General features: G+C 55.1%; 5 protein-coding genes across 5 annotated transcripts; 2 read left to right on the top strand and 3 right to left on the bottom strand.

Annotated features, from left to right (window-relative positions):
• Positions 1–435: 435 nt before the first annotated feature.
• NCS57_00413000 (Aspartate--tRNA ligase) lies at positions 436–2,241 on the bottom strand (the record flags this gene model as incomplete). The annotated part of the gene is made up of 2 exons (XM_053054101.1): positions 436–1,113; positions 1,174–2,241. 2 exons carry the CDS (start codon positions 2,239–2,241, stop codon positions 436–438), a joined length of 1,746 nt encoding a protein of 581 aa, XP_052916261.1.
• A 967-nt stretch (positions 2,242–3,208) lies between these two features.
• Positions 3,209–7,999, bottom strand: NCS57_00412900 (Raptor-N domain-containing protein; the record flags this gene model as incomplete). The annotated part of the gene is made up of 3 exons (XM_053054100.1): positions 3,209–3,425; positions 3,501–7,108; positions 7,412–7,999. The coding sequence occupies 3 exons, from the start codon at positions 7,997–7,999 to the stop codon at positions 3,209–3,211; spliced, it is 4,413 nt and encodes a 1,470-aa protein (XP_052916260.1).
• Positions 8,000–11,774: 3,775 nt separating this feature from the next.
• Positions 11,775–16,320, top strand: NCS57_00412800 (uncharacterized protein; the record flags this gene model as incomplete). The annotated part of the gene is made up of 4 exons (XM_053054099.1): positions 11,775–12,038; positions 12,116–12,488; positions 12,540–12,807; positions 12,864–16,320. 4 exons carry the CDS (start codon positions 11,775–11,777, stop codon positions 16,318–16,320), a joined length of 4,362 nt encoding a protein of 1,453 aa, XP_052916259.1.
• Positions 16,321–17,187: 867 nt separating this feature from the next.
• Positions 17,188–20,759, bottom strand: NCS57_00412700 (Structural maintenance of chromosomes protein 5; the record flags this gene model as incomplete). The annotated part of the gene is made up of 5 exons (XM_053054098.1): positions 17,188–17,560; positions 17,613–18,348; positions 18,404–18,476; positions 18,527–19,417; positions 19,473–20,759. 5 exons carry the CDS (start codon positions 20,757–20,759, stop codon positions 17,188–17,190), a joined length of 3,360 nt encoding a protein of 1,119 aa, XP_052916258.1.
• Positions 20,760–22,819: 2,060 nt separating this feature from the next.
• On the top strand, positions 22,820–26,704 carry NCS57_00412600 (Non-specific serine/threonine protein kinase; the record flags this gene model as incomplete). Its single annotated transcript, XM_053054097.1, has 5 exons — positions 22,820–23,484; positions 23,535–24,257; positions 24,312–26,044; positions 26,105–26,419; positions 26,478–26,704. 5 exons carry the CDS (start codon positions 22,820–22,822, stop codon positions 26,702–26,704), a joined length of 3,663 nt encoding a protein of 1,220 aa, XP_052916257.1.
• Between the last annotated feature and the right edge of the window lie 339 nt (positions 26,705–27,043).

The following is a 27,043-nucleotide window of genomic DNA, read 5'->3' as shown; positions in this document are numbered from 1 at the left end:
AAGCACTTGAGGCTCAACGCCATCGCTTCAGCTGCATCCATCCCTCCATCTAACCCTCGCATCGCACTCCCTCTCTAATGCCGCAGCGCAGCACACTACAGTAGTCGTCATCTCTTCATGTACGCCCAAAATGCACCACTTACGTAGAGGGCCCACGGTGCCATGGGGACACAGCTGCTGCTAGCAAGGTGAGATGGGTCATGATTCATGTCATATGTCTGTCTAACCTACTCCAATTGGCTTGATCCCTTCCATCTCAGCTTGCTACCTACATATCCATCTCTCATTGGATCCCAGCTAATCTTTCTTTTTACAAGCACCCGTCTGGCCGTCTTTCTTCTGTCTCTGTCTACTGTAGTCTGTAGCCCCAGTCCCTGCAGCTCCGTTCGGCTTCTGAAGCCGACCTTTACCAGCCTCGCTCCTGCAGTTCTCTTCTTACGGCAGCAGTCTCTTGGGCGTGCGAGGGTAGTAGCTCGCCAGGTGCACACTTGGCAGGTTGAGATACCATGCCACCACCCGATCCAAGCCGATACCACCACCGCCATGCGGGGGCACTCCAGCGCTGCGGAAGATGTCGACATACTCCTTGATGCCCTGGCTGGTTGGGTCGATACCCTTCTTGCGGATCCGCGCCTCCAGTGTCTCGGGCACGTGGATACGCTGTCCGCCAGAGAGGATCTCCTGGCCTCGCATGAAAAAGTCGTATGCGTTGGTCACCTTGGAGTTTTCAGGGTCCTCCAGCGCATAGAAGGGTCGCGCACCCTCGGGGAACTTGTCAAGCACGTAAAAGTCGGTGTTGTACTTCTCCTTGATCAGCGCGCCAAGCGCCTTCTCCTGAGGAGTCGACATATCCTCATCATCCGACACGTTGCGGTACTCCTCGGGGCCCTCTGCACGGAGGAGAGCCTGACCCTCAGCAAAAGTAAGACGAACCTCCTTGCCGGGCTCAGGAAGAAGGAAGTCCTCCGAGGGATACACGGTTCGGACGAGGGCGATCTGTTCGGCGCATCGCTCCTTGAGACCTCGGAAAATGTATAGAAGGACGCCCTCCAGCATCTCGCGGACCTCGTGGTAGTGATCCTCAATCTCCATCTCCAGATCGAGACCGGTGAACTAGAGCAGTCGATCAGCATCTGCATTCAATCTCAAGCTCGGATCTCGGTATCAACTTACCTCGGTCATGTGTCTGGGAGTGTTGGAGTTCTCAGCTCGGAACACGGGGCCAATGCAGAAGACCCGCTTTCGACCACCAGCAATCTCATATTGCTTGTAGAACTGGGGCGATTGGGCCAGGAAAGCCTGCTTATCAAAGTAGGGCATGCTAAATACGTTGGATCCTCCCTCAGAAGCGGCTCCGATCAGGCAAGGGGGCTCGAACTGAACAAAGTCTCTCGCCTCGAGGTACTCGGAAAACAGCTTGCGCACAGTCATACGCACATCGGCAATGGCCTGCTGGACGGGAGCTCGCTTGTGCATGACGGGGTTGTTGAGATGGGTAGCCATGCTAGCACCAGGGACGTTCTCGAGGCTCAGGTTGTCGACGCCCTCCTTGACTTCCTCGACAGGACCGCCGGCATCCTCATCGTCGAAGTTGGTGACGGGCCTGTTGGCAACGGCAAGACCCATACCCAGGACCTGGGGACCGGGGCTGATGACATAGCACTTGGTGAGGTGCAGCTCGTAGTTGGAAACCTTGACACTCTTGACTGGCTCAAGGGGCTTCTCCACCTTGGCCTCGACAAGAACATAGCCCTCAAGGTTCAGACTACCAATCCACTTGACCATCTGCTTGGAGACAGGTGTGCCCTCGGGGCTGGCCGCGACAACACCCTGAATGGCCCAGTCACGCTCCTCACGGAGTTCGACAAAGGCCATCTTTGCGCCTTGCATACGGGCATTTTGGATCCAGGCACGGAGCTTGATGGTCTTGCCCAGGTGCTCATCACCAAGGTTTCGGAGCTTGATTCGCTCGGCGTCGATCTTGGTGAGGTGGGTGGAATCGCCATAGTTGTCCTTGGCGAGATCCTCAGTGTTACCAGCGGCGGCCTTCGCGGCGGCCTGTCTGGCCTCGTGCTCAGCAGCTCGTCGGGCCTTCTCGGCCTCCTTCTTGGCCTTGGCCTCAGCCTTCTTCAGCGCCTTCTTGGAGGGACCGGCCTCACCACCCTCACCACCCTCGGCGGCGGGGGCCTTCTCCTCAGCGGGAGGAGGAGCGGTAGGCTGCTCGGTAGGGGCGTCAGCCATGATGAAGTTGTTGCTTCGAAAGAGAGTAGATTTTTTGGCGGGGTATCTCTGCTCGAGGCGCAGAACGATCGCTGGGGAGGTCGAGGAAGAAATAGGGTCGGTAACGAGTCAAGATGAGTCGAATTGACCAAGGCTCGGGGACGCAGGAGACGACACCGGAGCGAAAATCAGGTGATGAAATCGACAATGACTGTGTCGGTGTCGATGTCGGAGAAAGTGAGGTGACGCATAAAAAAGTGTGAAGTGGTGGTGGAATGGTGGTTGCCCAAATAAGATCCAGGCAACGGAATGGCGGGGTCCCTGGGTTGTGGCCGCACCTGCCCCGCCAAACCAGACGATTCGCCCTCGACCACGGCGTCATGGTGGGGTTACCCATCGGTTTGGAAGGCGCTGGCGCCCGATGGCAATGCGCCTTCCCTTCCGCAGATGCCCTTCATCTCCGTCATGGGAATGAAGCCTCAAGACATCGATCTCTTCTGCCTGTGATCACGGCGAATTGGACTTGGGCTATCCGTACCTTCGGCATCTTCAACCTGAGCTTGAATTTGGCTATTGCCTAATCATAAATCTTCTAACGCCATCAATCAACTCGGTAATGCGCATTAAGAATATCGTACACCTCTCCTGAATCGCCTCCCCGTCTAACTCATCACTCCGTTGCGAGGCCGCCGCTCCGGACAAACATGTCCGTCAATTAGTAGAACCGCTGTCAACACGCAGCCTCACCTCGCCTCGCTTACCTTGCCCCTGAACGCCCGTATTAGAAACGAAACCCCGGATGATATGATATGATATGCAGCCTATGCAGAGCACGAATTACCGTCCGTCTGGACCCTCGCCACGCCTTTTGCGTGGCCGTCTCTCCAGCCTCCTCCTCCTCCTCCTCCATCTGGGTATCAAACTGCGTTCACCATGTCCTCCTCCCCTCAGCGCATTAAGAGAGGCCTAACCGGCGGGCCCAAGGTCGCTAGCCCAGGGACAGCGGCTCAGACTTCTCGCAGGTGAACAGGTTGATGTGGTGGTCGCCCTTAGCGGCGCACCCCAGGATGGGTCGGTGGGGGTGGAATGCCGTCGCCGAGATGGGCGAGCTTCGGCTCTGCTGCAGGAAGCTTGAGTATGGCTCAACGTTGGAGAGCTCATGGCCGTCGAGGTTGAAGACCTTGACCGCGTGGGCTGACGTTCCCCTGCCGAGACGGGTTAGCGATGATCCCTGTAAACCCAACCTCCCGGCACCTGATTCCATCTGGGTAGGTACTTACACAGCAAAGACCGGTAGGTGTTCATGCGTGGTCGCGGTCCGAAGAGTATCTCGTGTTGTCTGGAAGGAGTGCAGAGGCTTGTCCATGCGGATATCCCACACCTTGACCTTGCCGTTTCGGCTCGCGCTCAGGAGCTCCCGTTGCCCTCCGCGCTGCATATGGACGCTCTTAATCCATTGCCGATCTGACTCATCCTTCCACTTGCGCACCATAGACTCTTGAGGTCGATTTCTGGTATCAAACACTCGTACAGCTCCATCTCCGAAGCCGGCAACGAACATGTGCCCCGTCATCTGATCCGAAGTCAATGAGGTTACGCACGATCCGGACCGCGCTGGGATGTCCATGATACAGGTCTCGTACGCCGCATACCAGACTCGAATCACTCGGACATCACCAGCGACAAGGACTCGGCCCGTCACCTGCTGCCAGTCAAACACCATGCCCGAATTGACGTTGCTGGGGACCATGTGTGTCAGGGCGCGCCACGACGACGCAAGCTCAATCTCTCTGTCGGACTCGTAGTTGCGGTATACCCGGATCACACCGTCCGATGAGCCCGTCAGAAGCATCGCCTGGTCGTCTTCGTTGATGAACTTCATGTCGCTGATCCTGGACCCTTCCGGGTTTCCGTTGCTGAATCGACTCAAGCGGCCCTGTTTCTTCCAGTCCCACACATAGACAGTATTGCCTTCGTCGGCTACAGCAAGGTGGTCCTCAAACTGGTGGAAGGTCATCTTGGCGGGCTGAGCACCGTTGTTAACGATACCGAGCTGGTTGTTCCACTTGTGACTTCCGGCTTGTTGTTTTAATGGCTGAGTTTCTCGGAAGATTGCCTCGTTGCGAGCTCTTCGCCAGAGACGCTCGTTGTACTCGGTGCTTCCGGGCTCGTCCGCCTCACTTGGCTTCATTTGTGGCTCACGGAAGTACTCGATCGACCATTCCAAGAACCTGCTCTTGAGCGGAAGGGTTGGGGGCTTTGCCAAGTTTCGGCTCTGGTAAGCACCGGAGTAGGGTTCAGGAGCGAGATGATATTGTGCAAATGACGATGATTGATCATTCTGCTCAGGTGGCATGGGGCTATGCGAGAGCTTCAGCGAGGGTGATCGAGGAAGCGGTGGAGTTGGTGTTGTCGGTGTCGATGGTCTTGACCTGTCCTCGGTGTTCATCAACGAAGGGAATAGGAGACTGGCAGTCCTACGGAGCAGTCCAGGGGAAGGCAGTGGTTGCGTAACTTGAGGGCCCGCGGCGCTGGTCCGTTGACTGGCGCTGGGCGTGTGACGGTGTGCCAACCTCGAAGCACGCTTCTGGATCTCAGCCATGACTAGCTGTGCTGGGGCGCCAACACTCGAGTTGAGGAGGGCATGGTGGATGAAGTCGACCACGATGGTCGCCTCTCGTTGCACTTCCGGATGAGGATCCACGCTGAGGACCAGCGCCAGTTTCCATAGCGCCATGTAGACAGTGTTGTGAGACAAGCCCTGGGAGGTCGACTTTATCGTTCCATCCTGGTTACGGTGGTCAGGCCTGGCATAGTGGAGGCCCATCTTGTGCTCCTGGCCATCATCCCGAGGAGGGAACATGAGATACTCCTTCTCCTCTACCAGTTGCTCATAGGCTGCAACCAAGAATTTGCTCTCAAATCTGACAGCGAAATGCGAGAGGAAGACGACGAACTCTTTCCGGACCATCGGGCTTCCGTCGTTGCCCATGTCGAGGATCGTCCACGCGATGGACTCCTCGATGCGAGCCACTTCATCCGTGAGGTCAGGGATGCCCAGGAAAGTAGTCATGGCGTGAACCATAGCAGCTCTAACCTCACAGCAGGGGTCCTTTGTGAGATAGGCCAACTTGACGTAGGCGTTCTCCCTGATTCCGCGCCATTTGGCCTCGGGGAGATCCTGCCATAGCTGGCTTATGCACAGGCATGCCCATTGTCTCAGAAGTGGGTTCTCCTCGTTCTGCAGATGTGTCAAGCAGTAGGTCATGATGTCTGTCTGGTTGCAAACCATCTGGCCGTTCTTGTAGTCCTTGCAGAGCATGGCCAGGATGAAGGCGCACATGGCCTTGTGCTCGTCGCTATCGACAACTGGCAGGCCCTCAGAGGGCTTGAGAATCTGGGCAAAGTAGCTGTAGCCGCTATCCTTAATCAGGTCTTGCTGGCATGATATATCTACTGCGATGAGTCGCGCCCAGATGAAGACCATCACTGGCTTGAGCTCGGCAGCCGCAGACTGCAAAAGCTTCAGGACATAGGGGAAGATGCCGATACTCAGAGCGAGCTGTACCGACCAGGGGCCCAGATCAAGGAACCGGCCAAGTAGAATGAGTGCGCGAACTCGATGCTGCTGGCTAAGCAGTACTTGGAGAACGACGGGTAGCTGGTCAGGCGATTTCTGGGCCATAGCATCGCCTCTCGTCAGGTAGACATCAAAAGCAGTGAGCTGCTCTGTGAAAAATGTCGAATTCTGGTACTCGTAATCGAGACCCTCGCTCTCCTTCTTCTCCAGCATGGGGAGCTGAGCCAGAGCCATGTCGACAGCCAGATCCCAGGTCTCCCAGAGCGGGTGCTGGTGAGTGTCTGGAAGCTGAGGGTACGACTGCGGGTGACAACCGTACACAGTCATAACGCGCTGAGCGAGCAAGAAGTTGCGGAATAGAGCTGCCACCATCAGATCCTGGCGGAAGAACTTGCGGAAGAGGTCGCGAGGAAGGGTTGTCCACGCGATGCTGTCAGTAATGGCCGTGAAGATCCAGTTCAGCTCGCCCAATGGTGTACGTCGTTCCTGCAGGCGGCCAGGGAGCTTCTTGGCTCGGTCTGGGCTGAGGTTGGTCTTGAGTGGGTTCTGAAGGACAAAGAACCAGAGTGCCATCTCAATGGGTGTGGTGAGGCAAGCCGTGAAGAGGTCAGCCGGCAAGAGAGGATTCGTCGGAAGGTTTTCCTTGACGGCACATGCGGCCAGGTGGATGTATGGTCGGAAGTTCGTCTTTGTGTAGTTGGGGTCACGCTCGGCAGCTTCCTCCTCCTCCTCCTCGTGCTTTTCGACGAATCTATGATAGTTGTTGAGGATGTTGCCGGCCTCGGAGCAGTCCCAGACGAAGATGGTGGGGGCCTGCAGCCAGTGTTGCAAATCGTACAACGAGACGGGGATGTACTGGGTGTAGTTTTTGTTGAACACCCATATTTCGCCTGATGCGGTCGGCTTGGGCACGCCGTGGCCGTTGTAGTGAAGCAAAACACGTTCATCCTTGGCGTTTCTACGCAAGGAGATGCAGAACTTTTTCGTTTCTTCAACCGAAGGATCCAGATACTGCTTGTAGCGGGCTCTAATCGCCAAGGTCTCATACTGCGCCTGTAGTGCTTTGCCGATGTTCTCGAGAGCTTTCTGGATGGGCGGGATCGTCGGGTCCGTCCAGGCTTCGAGCTTCGCGCCTGGATTCGTCTTGAGCTGGTCAGGTGGTTCGACTCCGATGTTCAAACACACTGCGAGGGCCGCAGAGACTGTCTTTAGTCTGTCTCTCTGTCGCCAGTCTTGAAGTTCATACTGAAGCGGCTTGGGTTTGCCTGTCGTCTCGTGTCGTTTATCGGTGAAGTACATGTACCAATTCTATACGTCATGGTTAGCTTCGTGGGTTCATTCAAGCTCCAAATCCCGCAGATGCATGTGCCGGTTTTTAAGCTTAAGAGCTTGTGAACCGGACCAGGAGCTTTGATCGCCCAATGACAGCAACAGAACGACGGCAGCTGAACAGAAGGTGCGAGGTCCTCGCGCAGAGAAGGCTCCGTGGTGGACATCTCTCCATCTTGGAGGGTTCATGCACCCCAGTCGTCGATATCAAGAATATCCAACCTCAGATGGATCCGCGCGGGCCGACCAGCAGATGAGGACTGAATGGGAGGCACAACTTACATTAGCCAGGTCTGATATTATGTCCTCGGACTGGTAGTGATCCTCAAAGCCGTGCCTAGCCCCCCATTCGGGTATATCGTCCTTCACGATCTCTGGCTCGTCCATGGGCCGCGCGTAGTCGGTTTTTGACCGGAGTAGCAATGGCTTCACAGGCCGCTTCTGCTGGTGATGCTCAATGTCATCTCGTGTTTCGAGAACCGCGTTTCCGTTGCGTCGACCGGGCGCGCTTGAGGGTCGTTGGTCATCATCATCGTCATCAGATCTTGGAAGTTGGTTGGGAGCTGGGCGACCATTCAGCACCGGTTGCGCTCTAGAGGCGACTCCATTGGAGTCGGCGGTGGGCGCAGAGGTGCCGTTAAATTCGGATCTCAGCGCCATCGCGGGCGGAGGGTCACGGAGCGTTGCTGTCGCTGTCGCTGCCGGCGCAGGCAGATTATCGTGGCGGGAAAGCGCGTGGTTGTCGTGGTGGACGTGGGTCGGCGATGGCCTGGCGTTGGCGGAGGAGCTCGCGGCGGCGAAGCGGGTGCGGGTATGGCTGGGGAGCAGATGCGGAGCGGGTGACGTCTGTTGGAGCGACACAGCGGTCATGGCTTTCGGACTCTACAGAAGTAAAGCTCAAGCTGGCATGATGAATAGGCGCTCGGAGTGCCCGAATTGCTTGGCGGTGGAGGGCATAAAATATAGTTGAGCCCGCGACCGAGGTTTCTGCAGTGTAGAAGATGAGGTCAAGAGTTGTGGTGTCGGCGTGCGGCGGCTGACCAGGTCCACGGCAGAAATTAGGAATCCCTAACACCGGATGGGCCACTAACTCAAGCGCCCTCTAACGCGGGCATGATTTGTTAGGAGCTGGTGCCTGAGGCCTCGGGTCATGTGTGCATTTTGGAATATTCCTAACTATTTTGGCATGCACCTTCTCAACGTTGACAATTGATGCCTTTATGGCTCCGTCTATGACTGATCGTCGGCATTCTATGATCGAGTCCCCGGCAATTCAGCTCAAGTCTCCCACTGACCACTGACCGGCCCATTATGGTCTCCATGGATGTCACGTTGATGCGCTCTCTGTGCTACACTACCCCAACCCCCCCAGTCGACCAACAGTCGCACTGCCACATGCCTTAGCACCAGCCGAGCCACAACCGCTAACCCTGTCATGGTTAAGAGGGGACCTGCGCGTGACCTTGCACGTGGCTTTCGTCTCTTGTCTGGATGAAGCGACCGAATAGCCCAACAGGCAGCTTCAAATCTATAGTTACCAGTACACAACATGGCTGTGAAAGGATGCACGACCCGTGGTTACACGACGGACAGATTTGGAGCCCACCAGAAATACTGACATGCGCAAACCTAGCTCCAGCTTCCACGAATTATGCGCTTTCATGCATCCCCTTTCACAAGACTCGGCGCGGGAGCAAGCTTGGCAGATCGGCGGGCTGCGGCATGCCGTATCTCATTTGCTCAGCCATTTTCCTCGTTCAGGCACTTCATGCCTGGGACTCGTCAGCTTTCAAGTCGTAGCCGCTGTTGTCTGCTGGTTGTCTTGTTGCCGCCCAATCGATAACAGCTTATCCAAAGCCCCGATGCTGGGGTCTGGGCGCCTACGATCACTGTCCATATCTGGTAACCGGCAGCATGGATCATCGTGTTGTTCAGCTTCTCGAAAACGGGGAGAGTCCAGGCTAATGCTGGCACCTCGAAAGCGGATCCTGGCGGAAATAGATTTGACAGCCGAGTCGACAAACGCGTAGACCGACAACTTCTTGATGGTACATATAGACAATATCTAATATTGTGAGGTTGAATTGACGTCTTAGCGGCGGCTTATCTCCGTAAGACGGACGGCCACACCCGCGGGCCGGTGCCACTTGCGAAAGGAGATCTTGCTTGAGCGCGAAGAGTTGCGAACGGGAATGACTGCTTGCTCGGCCGAGCTCGCCATCCAATACCCTCTTCTCAGCATGAACCACAGTACGAAAACACTGTACGGGCTTCCACAAATCGAGAAGGAGACCTTTCTGTTTAAGGAATCTCGGGCTGATGGTTGAGGTTTATCCAAAGACCAGGTTTCCCCTTTTTCCAACAAGCACAACCAGAACGGTGGAAGGTTGAAGGGTGGGGCGAAAAAAAAGAATGGAAGCTTGGCCTGTGCTCTAGCCCGCTCCGTCCGGCGTCATTAGCGGGAAACATGAAACGAGCCTTGACATGGGGCGTTGACGTTGGTAAGTTGGAAGACGACGTTTTAATGTCCGGGCGGAGGGCCTCGCTCAACAACAACCCTGCCTGCAACGTGCTTTGGAGAATGCTGAGTAGCCGCGCAGGATGAACTTTCGAGGCCGAGAACCGGTCACGAGCATCTGATTATGATGATCACCGTTGAATCCTTCTGCCGACTGAAACGGAGTCCTTTGGGTGTGCTGTCAGCAACACATCTCGGCTGGGTTGCGGGATCCATAATATCGAAGCCAATGACGTGCATCCCCAGTCGCCAAGAGGTCCCATTTAATGGAATGCTCACTTGAGTGCAGACGTCGAAGAAACACGTCCTCTTTATGCCGACGCCTATCGGAAATGTAGAGTTAAAGCAACTAGCCCGGAGCTTTACCAGGGCAGGGTTTACAGTCGTGTTTGCCTTATTACCCTCTTACAAGAGCCGGGTGCGACCCGACGGCGAGATGACAGACCGAGACTCGTCCTGGGTGCACACGAAACATATCCAGGTTCTCTAACGACACCGGAGCTACGCACATGTTTGACCGTTGGGCTCGCCTATCCCTTGGCTACTGTTAGTCTGTGCTTCATGTCGATGGAGCTCCAAGAATATCCAACATGGCTGGCCACTTTTCTCAAGAGAGCAAGTGTTTGCAGAAGATCTAGGACTAAATCGGCAGCCACCATCAACAACGAGGTTTCTAAATGTGAAAGGGGTGACATCCATTAGGGGCCAGGCCATCTCGCCGGCCTGGCACCAGTTGGTGTCGGGCCCCCAGCCTCCAGGAGAATCCACATTTGGGATGCAAGGAAGATCTGGAGAGAATGGAAGAACGGGAGGAACCCTAGCCAAGCGGCACACCTGCGCAATTCTCAAGATTAATCAGAAGGGTTCAAGGGTCAACGAGATGGTATCGAGAGTGGCAGGCCGGCCATCTTTTCTTTTTGTGCCTTTCCGACGTAAAACTGAGGTCGTTAAGAAATGTGACAACGTTGGGTTACTCCCAGCCCCTGGATCCAAGACCCATCGAGGGATATGGGATGGCGTTGAGCCCCTGCAGGGCACTAAACTGTACATTTCCTCAGGCGCCATCCCGCACCGGCATGAAGTACCTCCCTTGTACCTGTCGCATCGCGCTCACCCCCACAAAAGCCCACCATCCGCTGCAGTGCGGCACTGTACAAGTCGCCTTGCAACCCCTAATATGTCGTCTAAGCTGGAGCCGGGCTATGGTCGGGGCGGTGCAAGACCCGCGATTGGTCAGGAGCTCCAGGGTTTACAGGTGAAAGGCGCTGGCTTTTGAACAAAGGACAGCGGGCAACAGGAGGTGCTAGAGCCCTGAGGTCGCTGTGAGGACCCGGCCCGCACATGGAGAGCACCCCCTAAAGGCAGGACCCAGTGCGTGTAGTGCACCACACGCACACCCACCCAGCCCAGGCGACCTCAACGAGGCGAAGGCAAGGATGCACCAAGTCCCATCCAACCATCCATCGTGTCGCTGCTGCTGGCTGGTGCTGCTCGCTCCCGTTGCAGCTGTCGCCGCCTTTGGCTCCAGGCTGGCTGCTCATTTCCAACTCCTCCGTACCTGACCATCACCACCTCCCATCTTTCACCTTCTCCCACGCCAACCCAACGGGGGCTTCTCCATTCGCCGCATCGTCGCTCATTCACCCTCCCCTCGAGCGTCTGGACATCGGCTTTTTGCTCAAACGACTCTCTCACTGCCTGGACGCAGGTCGATTTTAGAAGGCAAAAAAGGTCCCGCGCTCCTCGAAGGCGTGCGGCAACCCAGCGCAATCCATCCGCCTCGAAACCAACCCCCTCTCGTCGACTCTCACCCCCGAAATTCGGGAGGTTGACCACCACTGAAAATTTCCAGTGACGATCCGCAATCCTGTCGACGCCGTCGCCGATGCTGGCCCAGCCATCCCGAATCTCGAATTCCGAATCCTCTCGTTCCTGCATCTGCGGCTAGGTCTGTCCCTCCTGTCGGGCCATCCGCTTCGTCTCCCCGTGATCCTCTCTTACACGCGACGGCTACCCCGAGATACTATCCATCATCATTGCCTACCCATCGCATCATCACTACGAAAGCCACCAAGTGCTGTTCCCGAATCAATCTTTCGCCGCTTAGCGGCTGCTTCCTGATCAACCATGGCTTTTCTCTTCAAATCCAAGAAGCACCCGGAGAAGGCGCCTGCTAGTCGCGAGGCCGGCTCTGGCTCACAAGGATCGATCCAAAGCGCCAGCGCCCGCGTCGCCGAAAAGAATGCCGTCCAGCACCGCGCAACCCCCACCGGGAGCTTACACTCTCTCGAAAATGAAGGCAGCAATGGAAGCCCAGATCATGGGCCTGGGCATGGACATGGACGCCGTGGCGGAAGCGCTGATCAGCCCGTACAAACCGGAGAAGTGCCAGTAAGTTGCCCGCGCATAGTTGACCGCCGATTCAATCACTTGGGCGTATCAACAGCTGCTAATCTGATCTGCAACAGCGCAACGGCCCTCCAGCAAACGGTCCTAACGCGTCCCTGTATCCCTGGTCGCAACGGCGATTGACCTACACCTCAACACATCCTCCCCCATTCCCTCGATATGGCGCTGCCGTGAACTCAGTATCTTCCAAGGAAGGCGACGTCTATATGATGGGCGGTTTGATTAACGGATCAACTGTTAAGGGAGACCTCTGGATGATTGAGGCCGGAGGCAACATGGCCTGTTACCCCCTGCCAACGACGGCAGAGGGACCCGGGCCTAGAGTCGGTCATTCGAGTCTGCTTGTTGGCAATGCTTTCATTGTCTATGGTGGTGACACCAAGATCGACGAGTCTGATGTTCTTGACGAAACTCTCTACCTTCTCAATACCTGTACGCTCTAATCACCCATCCAGTGCGTTCTCTCAGCTAACGGATGTTCAGCAACGAGACAATGGTCCCGCGCTCTGCCGGCTGGGCAACGACCATCGGGTCGATATGGACACTCACTTAATATACTCGGCTCCAAGATTTTCATCTTTGGTGGCCAAGTCGAGGGCTTCTTCATGAATGACCTTTCTGCATTCGATCTTAACCAGCTCCAGATGTCAAATAACCGCTGGGAGATTTTGGTCAAGGGAGAGACAAGCCCCAAAATGCCTGCCGCGCGAACCAACCACACCATGATTACGTTTAACGACAAGATGTACCTGTAAGCATTCCTTATTCGATGCCCTTTGATCATCGTTCTGGCTGACACGTTGGTAGATTTGGCGGCACCAATGGTTTCCAGTGGTTCAACGACGTATGGTGTTACGACCCAGCCGTGAACAAATGGTCTCAACTCGACTGCATCGGTTATATCCCAGCACCTCGCGAAGGCCATGCTGCTGCTCTCGTGGACGACGTCATGTATGTCTTCGGTGGACGAACGGAGGAAGGAACAGATCTCGGCGATCTCGCGGCGTTCAGGATCTCGTCAAGACGGTGGTACACGTTCCAGAACATGGGTCCATCCCCTTCACCTCGCTCAGGACATAGCATGACGACTGTGGGCAAGTCGATAGTGGTTCTCGGCGGAGAGCCAAGCTCAACAACTACGTCCGTGAGCGACTTGGGCCTGCTATACGTCCTCGACACATCGAAGATTAGGTATCCAAACGATGCACAGCAGGCCGCGCAACAGGGCGCGCAGCAGCGAGTTCACGGAGCACGACGACCAAGTGCTGGCGAGGGAAACCGCCCGCATGGCTCACGAGACGGGTCAAATGGACCCGATTCGAGAAAGATGATTGTGGGAGGGCCATCTGCCCCCCCCAACGGTCATCGATCGCCCCCTAATGCCGCCGACGGCCATGGATCTCAAGGGGGTCCTGTGAACTCCAAACTGCCCAGAGCTTCAGCTGTCCCTCCATCAGGACCTCCTCCTCAGGGTCCTATGCCCGCTCGACCCACGGTAGACACATCTGCGGTTGCCCGGGTTCGGGGACAGTCTGCTGAGCGAGGTGGCATGTCCGGCTCTCCTCGAATGGGTCACACCGGATCGCCGATTACACGTGAAGTCATCAACGAGACCGATAGCCCTGCCTCCAATGGTCGACGGACACCCACGCAACAGGCCGCTCGTGCTGGCTCAAGGCAGGATCATGTGAACGGAGATGTGCCCAGGGCCAAACCGCCTTCTCAGCCAAGCCGATTTGCAGGCTCAGGAGATGGTTCATCAGAGCCATCGGCCAAGCCAACAGTAACGCCCCGTCCAGCCTCACCACCAGTTCCTACTCGACAACCAAGCAACCCGCTATCCAGGCGATCTTCTGGGAGGAACTCTCAGACTGTTGTCCTCCTCAAGGAATTGGACTCGGCGCGAAACCGCAACGCTTGGTATGCTTCAGAACTGGAACTCGCTCGTAAGGCTGGCTACGCTCCCAACACATCCTACAGCCCTCTACTCGAGAACAAGGCGACCGAGACCTTTGACGACGAGGATCGACCCTTGATAGAGGCTCTGCTGGCCATGAAATCAGAGCTCGCAAATGTGCAAAGCGCAGTGGACAAGCAAGCGGTCATTGCTGCAAAGCAGATTGCTGAAGCAGAGAAGCAGCGTGATGCAGCTATTCAGGAGGCTGTTTATTCCAAGGCCAAGCTTGCAGCACACCTGGGTGGAAGCAACGCCAGTACACCTCAACTTGACGGGCCCAGAGATGATTCTGAGGCTAGGTCGAGCGAACTGAGCAGAAAACTCGCCTCTGCTCTGTATCTTCACAAGGAACTTCAGTCTAGGCTCGAGTCAACAAAGAGCGACCTTGATTCGGAGAAGAGAGCTCGCCAGCTGGCAGATGACACCACAAACGCTGCACAGAAGCGTATGGCCGAGCTCGAAAGCTACAAGCAGCAGACCTCCACTGAAGTCGAACGGCTGAAGGCTGAGCTGCATCTCGCTCAGCACGAGGCGCGTGAACAATCCGTCACATGCGCCGAGGCTGTTGCTGTTGCGGAGCTCCTTCGAATCGAGAAAAACGATCTAGAAAGCAAGTATGAGGAGGCCGTTGACAGCTCCAAGGATCAAAACGATGCCTTTGATTCTCTGCGAGCCGCCATCGCAGCTTCGGAAGATTCAAAGGCTCTCATAGAGTCGAAACTCACTGAGGAGCGCAGCCAGCGAGAGAAACTGGAGGCACAGCTCAACAAGCTCAAGTTTGAGCACGAAGCTCGAACAGCTGAACTCGTGGCTACGACTCAGCGGCTGCGCGATGCCGAGGAGCTTTCTGAGAAGCATGCTGCTGAGGCTCGAACCCATCGCCAAGCTGTTCTGGCAGGACTGGACAAGATCTCAGCACGTGACGCTCCTGCGGCCAGCAACGCTGATGCTGAGCGCATTGCGGCGCTTCAGGCGCAGGTTACTGCTTCCAACGAGTTGGTCAAGAAGTACCAGCAGGAGGCTGATGCTGCAGCTGATAGACTGCGTGGCGCCGAGGAGCGCATTGCCGGCCTTGAGCAATACCAGGAGCAGTCAAGCCGAGAAGGAGTCGGTATCAGGAGGCAGCTACAGTCTGCTCTGAGAGAGACGCAAAGCCTCCAGGCAGCGAACTCGGATCTAAAGAATCAACTGGCTGCTCAGCAGCTCGAGACGAACGCCATGACAGTCCAGCACAATGCTCTCAAGGACATCCTCAGCGAGCGAGGCATCAGCCCTACTGCCTCTATCCGTGCCCGAGGTCTCGCTAGCCCACGAACCAACTCTCCTGATTTGACCCGTGTGCGAGATCTGGAGGCTCAACTGGCGAACACCGCCGCCGCCCATGAGGAGACAAAGCAAACCTTTGCAATTCAAGTCCAGGAGTCTGAAGCAGCCTGGCGCGAGAAGCTCTCACAGCTCGAGAGTGATTACCAGTCAGCTGTACACTATGTTAAGGGCACAGAGAAGATGCTCAAGCAACTCAAGGACTCGCTGTCTCGCTACAAGACCGAGAATGGTCGTCTCAAGACGGAGATTGAGGAGCTGGAGGATCGTCTTCAGGCTGGAGGCTCCGGTTCCTCCCCCGAGTGGGAGAACGAGAAGGCAGCACTTGAGAACAAGATCCGTCATCTGGAGTCTGAACTACAAGAGGCGGGAGCTGAAATAGAGAAGCGCCTCGCCAGTCTTCAAGGAGAGCTTCGGGATAGCAACCAACAGCGAGATGCAGCGGTGAAGAGCAACGCAGAGGCCACTCAGAAGCTCAACAGCCATCGCAAGGACCTGGAGCAGCTGCAGTCGGAAAACTCTCTCCTTGAGCAGCGCGCAAACGATGCCGAGCAGAAGGTGGCCCTCCTCCTCGACCAGGTTGAACACTCGGTCGACAACTACCGCCGACGTAGCCGACAAGTACCCAGCATGAACTCGGAGATGGCAGCCAGCCCCAACGGCATCGGTATGGGCCACTCCAGACAGGAAAGTTCAGAGGGCGAAAGCATCTACGGGGGCACTGGCGGGAACGGCCTGGAAGCTAGAAACAGTGCAGCCCTGGACAGCCTCGCCAACGAGCTCGAGACGCTCCGAAGCCAGTGGGAGGCGACCAACAAAAACTATCGACTAAGCACCAACTTTGATTTCGAGTCGGCGACGAGTGCCAAGAAGGATGACGACGGTACGACAGGCATTGGCCTCAGCGAGAGCCTGGCCGACTGGCGAAAGAGGCTCGACACGGAAGAACACCACAGTGACGGAGAAAAGTCCCGTCACCCCTAATCCGAAGCGATTCAGGATTCCGATACGCATTCACGACGCACTTATACCCGCCGTCTTCGTTGCTGATTTACCATCTGATGGGCAATGGTTCAACGTCTGTACATGCTGTTGCTGTTGCTGCCGCTGAGCTTGGTAGAGGCGAATGGAGTTTTGGTCGTCCAGTGGCGGACGCCATTGTTGTCGTCCTTTTTCGTTATTGCAGCCAGCATTCTTTATACCTTTCTGATTTAACCCGCTCTTTGTTTATTTCAGTTCACGTCGAATGCGTCGACCATGCTTTGCCCCCTTGGTAGCTTGCTCGGCACAAGCGATCAGGGGGTCCATATACTTGTTGTTTTTCCTCATCTTCTTCTTCGCCCTTGTCTTTCGAGAAATACGTGTACAATATGGGGCACTTTCTGTCTGTTCCTCGGCTTAACGGGAAAAAACTAAAGGAGGACGGGAATAGTCAGAGTCAGTCTGCGACGATGGGCCAGGTTTCTTGATTTTCCCAGGGGAGAGGAGCTGGGCTGGGAGATGGTGTTTCCAAAGAGAGCAAAAATCATTTCAAACTAGGGAGACTGTACGGTCAGGAGCAGGAACTAAATGAATAAATGAAGTTGTGATTGGCTTGATACTCGAGTTGTACTGTTCCCCTTGGTTCATGTCTGTTGACGAGGTTGTGTATGCATAATGTTATTATGAGACGTCGCGGAACGAAACAATGCAGCAAGTAACTTGACGCTAAGACATTATCTGGTATCATCTTGATCTAATCCCTTTGGTGGTATCCCCTTTTCGCCAGACGCATCCCAATCCCGTAACCCTTCCCACCCTTTGCTACATTCAACTAGATTTACAAAACAAGGGCAGCCATGGCCCATCCCCTCAAGCAGCCGCTGCCATCAAGTTCTTCTGAATCTTCAAGCATCGCTTAAAGTCGAGCTTGCGGCCCTCGCGGGGCATGTGCTCACCGCTGGCGATACAGAGGACACGCATCTTGGGATCGTAGCGTAGGCCCGTTAGAAGCTTGGGGGTGATGAGGAAGTACTGGCTCGAGTGCTCCCGGCAGGCAATCTCGACCATGCGCTCGTGTACCATGCGCTCGTTGCGGGGGTCCATGCCCTGGTTGATCTCGTCGACGACGCGGAAGGGAGACTGGGCCATGGACTGGAGGGCCATGAGGAAGAAAATTGTCGAGACGGCACGCTCGCCGCCCGACTGACGATGGGCAGTCAACTGCTGAAGAGTTTCGTTCTCACTAAAGGGGATGTTAGTTAGGGGTCAGTTAAGAGGCAAAATGGGAAACATACCGGAAGCGGACCATGATATCTAGGGCCCAGGCATCAAAGTCCTCGGCCTTGTGAACGCGGACCTCACCGGCGCAGCTGATCTGCTCAAAGTTGTAAGCAAAAGCATCGTTAATCCTCGACACCAGCTGGTCGAGCCTTGGCTCCCACTTGGCCATGAGCTCCTCAACGCTCTCAGTCAAACTCTGAAGCTTTTCGCTCGAGTTGGCCATCTTGCGGGTCAGCCGGGCAATCTCCTGCGCACGCTTCTCAAACTCGCGGACGACGTTGGGGTTGGCGGCGTGGATGCATTCCAGCTTGGCTTCTTCGGCCGATATCTCATTCGCCACGTCCTCGGGGCTCTTGTTTTCACAGAGCTGCCCGAAGAGCTCGTGCTTGTCGGGCTCGGCGGCGATGATCTGCTCAACAGCCTCAGAGAGCTGCCTGCCTTCTTGTCGGGCTCGGTCAGCCTCCTCAGCGGCCACTTGAAGAGCTTGCCGCTCGGTCTCGAGCTTCTCCATAATGTCAGCGTTTCGTGCCTTCAACCCGACAATATCGGAGTAGGCCTCGATCCGCCGAATTTGTGCTTCTAGAACACCATGATGAGCCTTGCGAATCTTCTCGATTGCCTCCTTGTGGCGGAGGACAAGCTCTGCCCGGTTTACGACAGCCTCATCCCACTCGTAGCGAATCTCAATCATCCTCTTACGGATTTCGCGCAGAGCCTGTTCATGAGCCGCCTTGGAGCGTTCCTCGGATTCTAGCGGCGTGTTAGAAAGAAACGAGGGCCGGGTTATGGGCGCGGGCATACTGACCAATCTTCTCTGGCAGAGACTGCCACTTTTGATACTCTTTTTGCAAGGTATTCTTCTCGGCCTTTAGGCGAGCCTGATTTCTGGTTAGAGCGGTCCAACGGAATATAGTATGCTTTCACTCACAATAGTGTCCTCAATGGTGGCTTTTTGGTCATCAATGGCCTGGAGCTTGCCTTGCTGGTCTCGGAACTCGGCTTTCAGGACGTCTCGCTCACCATTGAGCTCCACGAGTCGCTTGTTCAACTCCTGCTTCTCCTGCGAGTCGACAGGTTGCGAGGTCCAGAATTTGCCTGGCTGAATCGGTCTGGTGATGGCTGTCATTGCCTGAGGGCCGTACTCCCTGCGTCGTCGTACCGTAAACGACTGGCTTCCCGCGGCCCAGGAATTAACTTTCCCGCTCTTGACTAGACGGTCGTACTGGGCATCGCTGTGGTCTTTCAGAGACACGCCAGACTGGTGGAGCCTCTTCTCGGCGCATAGCATCGCCAGTACAGGCTCGGGGCCCTCCAAGAAGTCGATGGCAAACCCATCGAGCCCCATGTCTGCTGCCTCATCCGCACTGACAGGTCGCTGAAACGCACTGAATGGCTGGGCGCATGTTCGGATGACGACAGACAAACTTTGGACGCGATAAAGCTGGTCGGTCAGCTTTCTGTAGTCGTTCTTTGTCTGGGCTGTGAAGCAGGTAAAGTCATCGCCCTGGAGAAGCGACTGGACTTGGTCAGAGTATCGTTCATCCTTAATGGAGCAGCTAATCATAGGAGGCCCAAAGACCTCCTTTTCAAACTCGTCCTTATGCTGCTGAATCCAATCCCAGCCAGTTGCAAGCTCAGGGAAGTGCCTCTTCATGAAGTTGAGTTGTTGGCCCTGCTGGGTTTCGAACGACTCGACGTTTTGCTCAACCTCTTTGATCTGTACGTTCAGGGCGCGTCCTCTCGCTTTGACCTCCGCATGTTGGGTAGATAACTCGCGCCTCTCGCCGTCTAGTTCTCGGAGCGTATGTTCTTCTCCACGCTAAATACCCAGCCAGTTAGTGAGTCTGTATAGTTGGTGGCCGGATGGCACTTACAATCTTTTGGTTGAACTCTGATGGGTTGAACTCTTCCGGTCGGTTCCTCAAATCAGCCTGCAGGGACGTAATCTTGGACTTTGACTGAGCGAGCTCTCTCTTCTTGCCATCGAAAGCCTTGTGCTCAGACTCGAGTCTGCTTTCGAACAACTTGAGGTTCTCGGTATCTGAACTAACATCACGCGCCAGCTTCTTTGCAGCGTCCTCGGCACTCTTCATGGCAGCCTTTCTTCCAGAAATCGCGGTGTCGATCCGTTGTGCGTAGACCTGCTTCTCGTTGACTGCCTCAAGGGATGGGCCGCTCTCCCGCTCGAGGCGCCTCAACGAGTTCTCGGCACTCTTTTTCCGCTCCCTGGCATCCTGGTACTTTGCGCGGGCCTCGTTGTACTTGGAGAGGACCAAAGCCGACTGGAGGTTTTTGATCTGCTCCTGGATCTCCTCACGCTCTCGGATCCTGTCCACATCCGCCTGGAGACCCTGTTGTCGGTTCTCGAGGTTCTTCAGTGTTTCCGTGTCGGTGCTAACAGCTTCGGCCAGTTCCTTCTTGTCCTTGTGGAGGTCTTGCAGCTGTTTCTGCCAGTAAAGCATCTCTTCAGGCGCAGCTGCGCGGAGGGTCTCGTGCAGGAGGTCCACAGGGGTGCAGGCAGCAAACTCTACAACCCTGTCCTGTGGTAGAAATTGGCACAGGTTGTCGACCTGGATCTTGAGCTTCCGCATCAATGTCTGGACAGTCTTGTGGTTGGTTTCCTTCCCGTTCATCCACCATTTTTGCGTATTTTGTTCTCGTCGGATCTGGACCTTGACGACGTAGTTTCTTCGATCCTTTGGTCGCTTCTGAAGTTCAATCTCGATGGTCGCAGTGTCCTTTCCATGCTTGACAAACTCCTTGACTGATCCGGCCCGCCCAAGGTGTTTTGGGCTGTAGCCTAAGCCGAGGCAGATGGCGCAAACCAGAGAACTCTTTCCGGTACCATTGGGGCCGACCACCATGTTCAGATGCGGTCCTGGCAAGAATTCGGCCTTTTCGTAGGTGACAAAGTTTTCGACGCTGACCCTCACGATGGCGCCGGGTTGGAAACCGTTGTCGGCATCGGCGCTGCCAGAAGTGCCGTTTACTCCCCGCGCATGAGGCTCATCATCGACCGCACCGTCAGTTGAATCGGGGTCAAGTCGTTGTCGCTTGGGGGAATCGACGGCGGTCGCTTGCGATCGGTTTTGGTAACGGTCTTCATCGTCGTCGCCATCGTCGGTATCAGAGCGCCTGCGACGGCGTGAAGCGGGGGCCATGTCGCCCTAGGGAAGGAAGGGAGTCGCCTTGCAATGCGCGCAAGAATAAAAGGCGGTGATTGTTCTCGAGAATGAGGGGCTCTGTCTTGGAGGTGCAAGATGTTGCAGAGACAAAGGGAAGAGATGGATGGAATTGGATAGGTTCCGTCCGTGGAACGCGTCCAATCGCGTCAGTGCGCGCCTTGCAAATGTGGCGTTGACAGGAGTTAAAGTGGTGGGGTTTGGGGGGATGGAAGGCAGTCCCCTGTAAGTGCCGTAGGGGTCTGTGTAAGCTGTGTGAGGCGAGCTGGGGGCTGCAAGAAAAGGACGGAGGCAGTAGCTGAGTACTTGCCAAGTGCAGTAATCCGGGTATATTATGGAGTATCTTGCTAATTAATCGCACATATCTACAGTTGCGAGTGCCAGTGAATGGATGTCATGAGCTTCAGCCGTGTTAGACGAGCCACAGCAGCCCACAACCTCTGGAACGTGAATTACAAGGCATTCTGATACTCTTCAAAATGAGATGTGACCTGGATGTCCCCTTCAGCCACAATCAGATGCCTTCTTCACCACACCAGGCTGCTCAGTTCAACTGGGTCAAGCAATACATCCACAGTCCATCCCTCAAAGCTCTTCATCTAACCACAAACACAAGCCCACCACCGCAAACTTTTTGCCAAATCTCGGCCGTGGCAGGATGAAACGAGGCACAAAAGTGTATCTTGGGCTTCAAGACACCTCGAGACAATGTTTGATCGGCGTTCGCTGGATCACCTCCTGTAGTGGCGTCCTCTCGGCTTAGTCATTCGCCAGCGCCGCCAAGTTGAACCCCTTCAAAAGGGGTCAGACAACTTCATCCCTTAAGATTCCAGTTCCTGTCGGATGACTTCATTGTCCGAATGCTTGGTGCTTCCGAGAAAACATTTTTCTAGGTGGCAATCCTTGACACGGAAGACTCTCTTTGTTTCCGATGTTTGAGAAAGACTGCACGAAGAGTTTCGCACAGTATCTCCCTCCACCACCCGGTTACTTGCCAGCTCACTTGCACTCCATATTCATGGATGCTCATAGAAGTCTTGAGCAGAGAAAATGGCATTTTCTTTCATCCACCTAGTGGGTCCGGTGAGAATGTTCTTGTTCATTTGATGGCCAGATCCTTGTTTGTCTTCCCTTGTCAAGACCCAGTGGTGATCATGATGAATCTGGACCGTTGCATCTCATCAGTTCTTGTGCAGCCATCTTCAACTTCAAGCCCAGGCCGGTCACTCACAGTGATGACTCGGATGCAGATATTGAGTCGAGGCTCTGGCAGACATGGCACATCTATCGAGTCCTCAACGATGCACCGTCTCCCTGCCTACCAGAGGCCTACCGCGGCATTCAATGAATCTCTCCATTGGCCATGACCCTCAACACTGGAATGCATCACGATGCCTCGATGCAACAAGGACCCCTCCTTGTCAGTTCTCGCCAGGTATCATCATCCAATCTTTCTCCACCGGCAGCTCGGGTCGAGCACTGTCAAACTGGCAGGTGCAGCTGCACGCCAGTGGCATATGCAAGTCAAATGCCAGCAACGTCGCCTCCCTTCAATCTGCACCTTGTACCCAGCCTCGCCAAACACTGTAAACATTGCATCCATTGCATTCCTTGTCCGACAAGTTCGATCCCATCGGCTGGCCCTCACTCAGTCTTTCGCCCCGTTCGTTTCACACGCTCATTCACTCACCAACTCGCTCACGCTCGTTTCTCCCGTGGCCGCGTGGGCTCTCGGTTCTTCAGCCACTCGTTCTCACCCGCCCAATACATTCGTTTCGTTTCTCGTCTTCTCTTCTGTCTCCCTCTCTTAATCGCCCCTCTTCTACCAATCCTCCTCCTCGTCGCATCTGTTGTTTGTTGTTTGTCTTTTCTGCACCGACCGATATTCGGCCTGCTCCAACCTCGGCCTCGTTCCTAGTTCCCTAGACAAACTCACGCTTCCTCTCTGTTTCTCTCCACGCACTTGAACAAGCCTTGATCTTCTTCGGGCTTTGGAAATATTATGTTCTGATCTACACTCGGCAGCCACGGCGATCATCATGGCCGAGACGATGGTTTCTACCGTTCGCTCGCCTCTCTCCGAGGCCTCGAACCGCATCAACTCTTCATACCACGCCCAAGACTCCCACCGGTACAAGCCTCGTTACGATCAATCCGAGGCAAATAATGCTCCTCGCTCAGGCTACAGTCATCCTGCCGCCTACTTTTCTGGTCGTCCACCTCCACCACAGTCTCAGGCTCAGGCTCAGGCTCAGGCTCAGGCTCAGACTCAGCGTAACGGCCCAACCACACAGGCTCCAGATGCCCTCAAGCCTCCCCAGGATACGGAAGATCAGCGACGATACTCAGCAGCGTCCTACGACTCTTCAGGCAGCGGCCGTAGCAAAAAGAACTACAAGACACATATCGGCCCGTGGCAGTTGGGCAAGACGCTGGGAAAGGGGTCATCTGCACGTGTACGACTCTGCCGCCATACTGTCACCAACCAGCTAGCTGCCGTCAAGATTGTCAACCGTCGCATGGCCTACCTCGTCCAAGACAGCAGTCTAGCAGCCCTGAGCAAGTGGGACAGCAGTCAACCCGATCAGATCGATGGCGAGATGCGTGTTCCTATGGCTATCGAGCGCGAAGTGGCCATCCTCAAGCTCATTGAGCACCCCAACATCATGAAGCTCTATGACATCTGGGAAAACCGTTCAGAAGTGTAGGTGCTCTCGGCAAGGTGCTAGCATCTCCTGATACTAACATTCTCAGGTATCTCATCCTAGAGTACATCGACCAAGGAGACTTATTCACCTTTATCAACCTGAAGGGAAGATTGAGTGAAGAGGTCTCGATCTACTTCTTTCGCCAGATGATCAGCGCCATCTCGTACTGTCACTCGTTCAACATCTGCCATCGAGACCTTAAGCCCGAGAACATTTTGATCAGCGCCGACCTCCAGATCAAGATTGCAGATTTCGGCATGGCTGCCCTCCACCAAACAGACACCCACCAACTCGCTACAGCTTGCGGTAGTCCTCACTATGCCGCACCCGAACTTCTCAAGAACAGACAGTACCGTGGAGACAGGGCAGACATTTGGAGCATGGGCGTCATTCTCTACGCCATGCTCTCTGCCACCCTCCCCTTTGACGATCCTGACCTTCGCGTCATGATGAACAGGACGAAAAAGGGACAATATGAGATGCCAGGTTTCTTGAGCCCCGAGGCAGAAGACCTCATCCGGTGTATGCTACAGGTCAACCCTGACCGACGCATCACCCTCAAGGAGATTTGGCGCCACCCTTTGGTCCAGAAGTATGCATATCTCGATAAGTTCGGAGACCTTAACGAACAGTTGCCCGACACACGTAAAGGGTTCCAGTACAACCCGGTACCAGCCAAGGATGTGGATTCCCAGCTCCTCCGTCAGCTGCGATCCATGTGGCACATGTTCAGTGAGAGCGACCTGAAGCTGAAGTTGACATGCGATGAGTAAGTGTTTGCCGTCATCCGTTGGGTTAGAGTCTCGTTGCCTAACGTTCCCAGACCTAATGATCAGAAAGCCTTCTACTGGTTGCTGCACAACTACCGGGAGAAGCAACTGGAAGACTTCAAGCCCGAGTTGGCTCATTCCATGAGCGACTACCACCACATGAAGCCCAGCGTATGGAAGAAGCGTGTGTCCACCCGCCAATTTTCTCAGCCGCGCAGCAATGGTCACGGGCGTTCCATATCGCGGTTCACCGTCATATCGAATGCCGCCGAACCAGAGTCTGGAGCCGGTTATGGGCCACCTCAAGAGGGTGCCGTGCTACACTCCAGTCAGTCAAGGACCAGCATCCACCGTCATTCTCAGACAGGTTCCTACGCCAGTCAGGCCTCGAGGCTTCGAAGTGGTTCAAGTGCACGTCGTGGGCGAATGGCTTCGGCCCGGAACTCCACTACAGGTCGTCTTCAGTCTTCTCGGGGCTCAATGTCGTCTCTCCACAGCAGCCGACAGGGAACTCCCATCTCACGCAGCCTGCGACACAAACGAGGTGTCGACTTTACCCATGTGCGAAAGCGGTCGACCTCGACCACCAGGAACCGTAACGTCGCCACGCCACCATACGTGACTGAGCAAGGATCGACCTACCAACTAGAGATGGTTCGATCACAGACGCCAGAAGTTCCAAGCCTGCCCAGTGGCATGTTACCCAAGCCGACACGCCAGCCAGATCCTGAAGCCACCCCTCGGGCTAGTATTGAGGCCGCAATTGGATCGAGATATGCGTCAGAAATCTTCAAGGAAGAGCTGCGGCATTTCAGTAGCAACATTGCCAAAGATTGCGATGAGGCTTTCAAGAGTTCACTCATCGAGGAGGACTCCATCGCCGGTTCTCTCACTGAGCCAGACCGGACTCACTATGAGTCGACACCGTTCTCATTGACGATCGAGACTCCAGCTGACTCAATCACGGAGCTGGACGATGTGAACAAGTCCTACAGTACTCGCCCGCTACCCCCTCTGCCCTCCCCGATGGACGAATACGATGGCAGTTCGCTAGCACCAACGCCCATGGGATCTCGCCCGACTACAGGGGACTCGCACCTTGAGGAGCTACGAGCAGACCAAGTCAAGGTGGCACAACCAGTCGTGCTTACCAGACATACCGAGCGACGGGTTGTCTCAGCACCGACTTACTCTCAGAGACACAAGAAGTCGGCTGGTCTGCCATCAATCAACGAGGCTGGGGCTTCCAATGACAAAGCTCGTATCGTGTCAGCGCCTCCGCACACTCCAACCAGGAACGGAGGCCATAAGGATCGCGGCATGGAATACCTGAGCAGAGTCGAAAATAGCATCCGTGTCGTACACTCGCCAAGCGAGCAGAGCCCTGTCAAGATTCCCGAACCGCTCAACGTGCGGAAAAAGAAGACGCCTGAGGAAGGACAAGGACAACATCAAGCCCTCAACCCGAACCACGGTGGAGAACTTAATGCACCACACAGCTCGGGGAGCGATGGCCCAACAACGACAACGCTTCTGGAGCCCTCGTCATACGATGTCCAAGTGGTGATGAAGAAGAAGAAGTCGTCTTGGTTCAAGAGGTCTTCCAAAGTCGGGTCAGAACATAGCCGGGAGTCAGCGGAATGGCAGGATTGCAACTCGTACATGACCACTAGCGACGGCAAACGAAGCGATTCAACCTCGACTGAAGCTCCTACCAGAAAGAAGACATTCAGCTTCACCTTCTGGAAGAGTAATAAACAGAGAGACTCAATCATGTCTATCGGTGGTGAGTCATGCCTCGAGTTGACGGAACAACAGCGGATTGATGATCTAACTTTGGTAAAAGGGCCCGATGACAAAGAACCCTCAACTACGGATGTACTTGCCGTGAGCAATGAAATCAACAAGTTCAAGGCACCTCAGCCCAAATGGCACGAATCCGGCTCTGGGCCGGTGCGGAATATCGAGGTGAAGCAGAATTGGCTGGCACGACTATTCAGAGTCAAGCCAGCCACGAGCCACCTTTGCATGGCCATCTCGAGAAAGCGAGCACGACAGGAGGTTACTATCCTCCTGCGGGAGTGGCGCAAGTATGGTATTCGAGGCATCCAGGTGGACAAGCAACGAAACATTGTCTTTGCACGGGTTGCGGCTAAGAACTGTAAGTGTGGCGGAGGACAAGACGGTGACGGATATAGAAGCTAATGTGATGGATGCAGATCTCAACCTCAAGGAAGTGTCATTCGCTGCCGAGGTGATGATGGTGATTGAGCACGGTAAGAAGCAACCGCTCAGCATCATCCGATTTACCCAAGAGCGAGGAGCGGCCAGCAGCTTCCACAGGGTCGTGGACACTATGGGACTAATCTTTGAGACTCGGGGCCTGCTTGTTGCGGACAGGAACAAGCAAAAGATGATGATCAAGACGCTCAACTCAGGAAGTTAGGCTGTGGTGAACCAAGCTCACCGTGCCCATTCGACAACAAGAAGCGAAGTGAAAGAGATGAGGCGTGTCAAGATTCTGACCGACATGCCTTGTCAGTATCATCAGTCTGTCAGAGAATTGTATTCACTAAGGAATCATATACAGGGTGCTGTAGGAGTTGGATGTATGAGACGATTGCTCTTTTTTCGGTTTGGGTTCTGGTTCGGGGTCTGGAGTGGAAAGGCATGTCTTACACGGTCGGTTCTGAGGAGGCGAATAGTGCTTGAAGGGGCAGAGGGAGTCGGCAGAGTCAAAAGCAGATGCAACAGAGGCAGCTTGGGGATAGAGAGCAGCATGTCT

This window comes from Fusarium keratoplasticum, chromosome 3, assembly GCF_025433545.1.
Source record: "Fusarium keratoplasticum isolate Fu6.1 chromosome 3, whole genome shotgun sequence".
NCBI classification, from domain to species: domain Eukaryota; kingdom Fungi; phylum Ascomycota; class Sordariomycetes; order Hypocreales; family Nectriaceae; genus Fusarium; species Fusarium keratoplasticum.
Note: the sequence above shows the minus strand (reverse complement) of the source record. Positions and strands in the feature narration are given on the sequence as shown.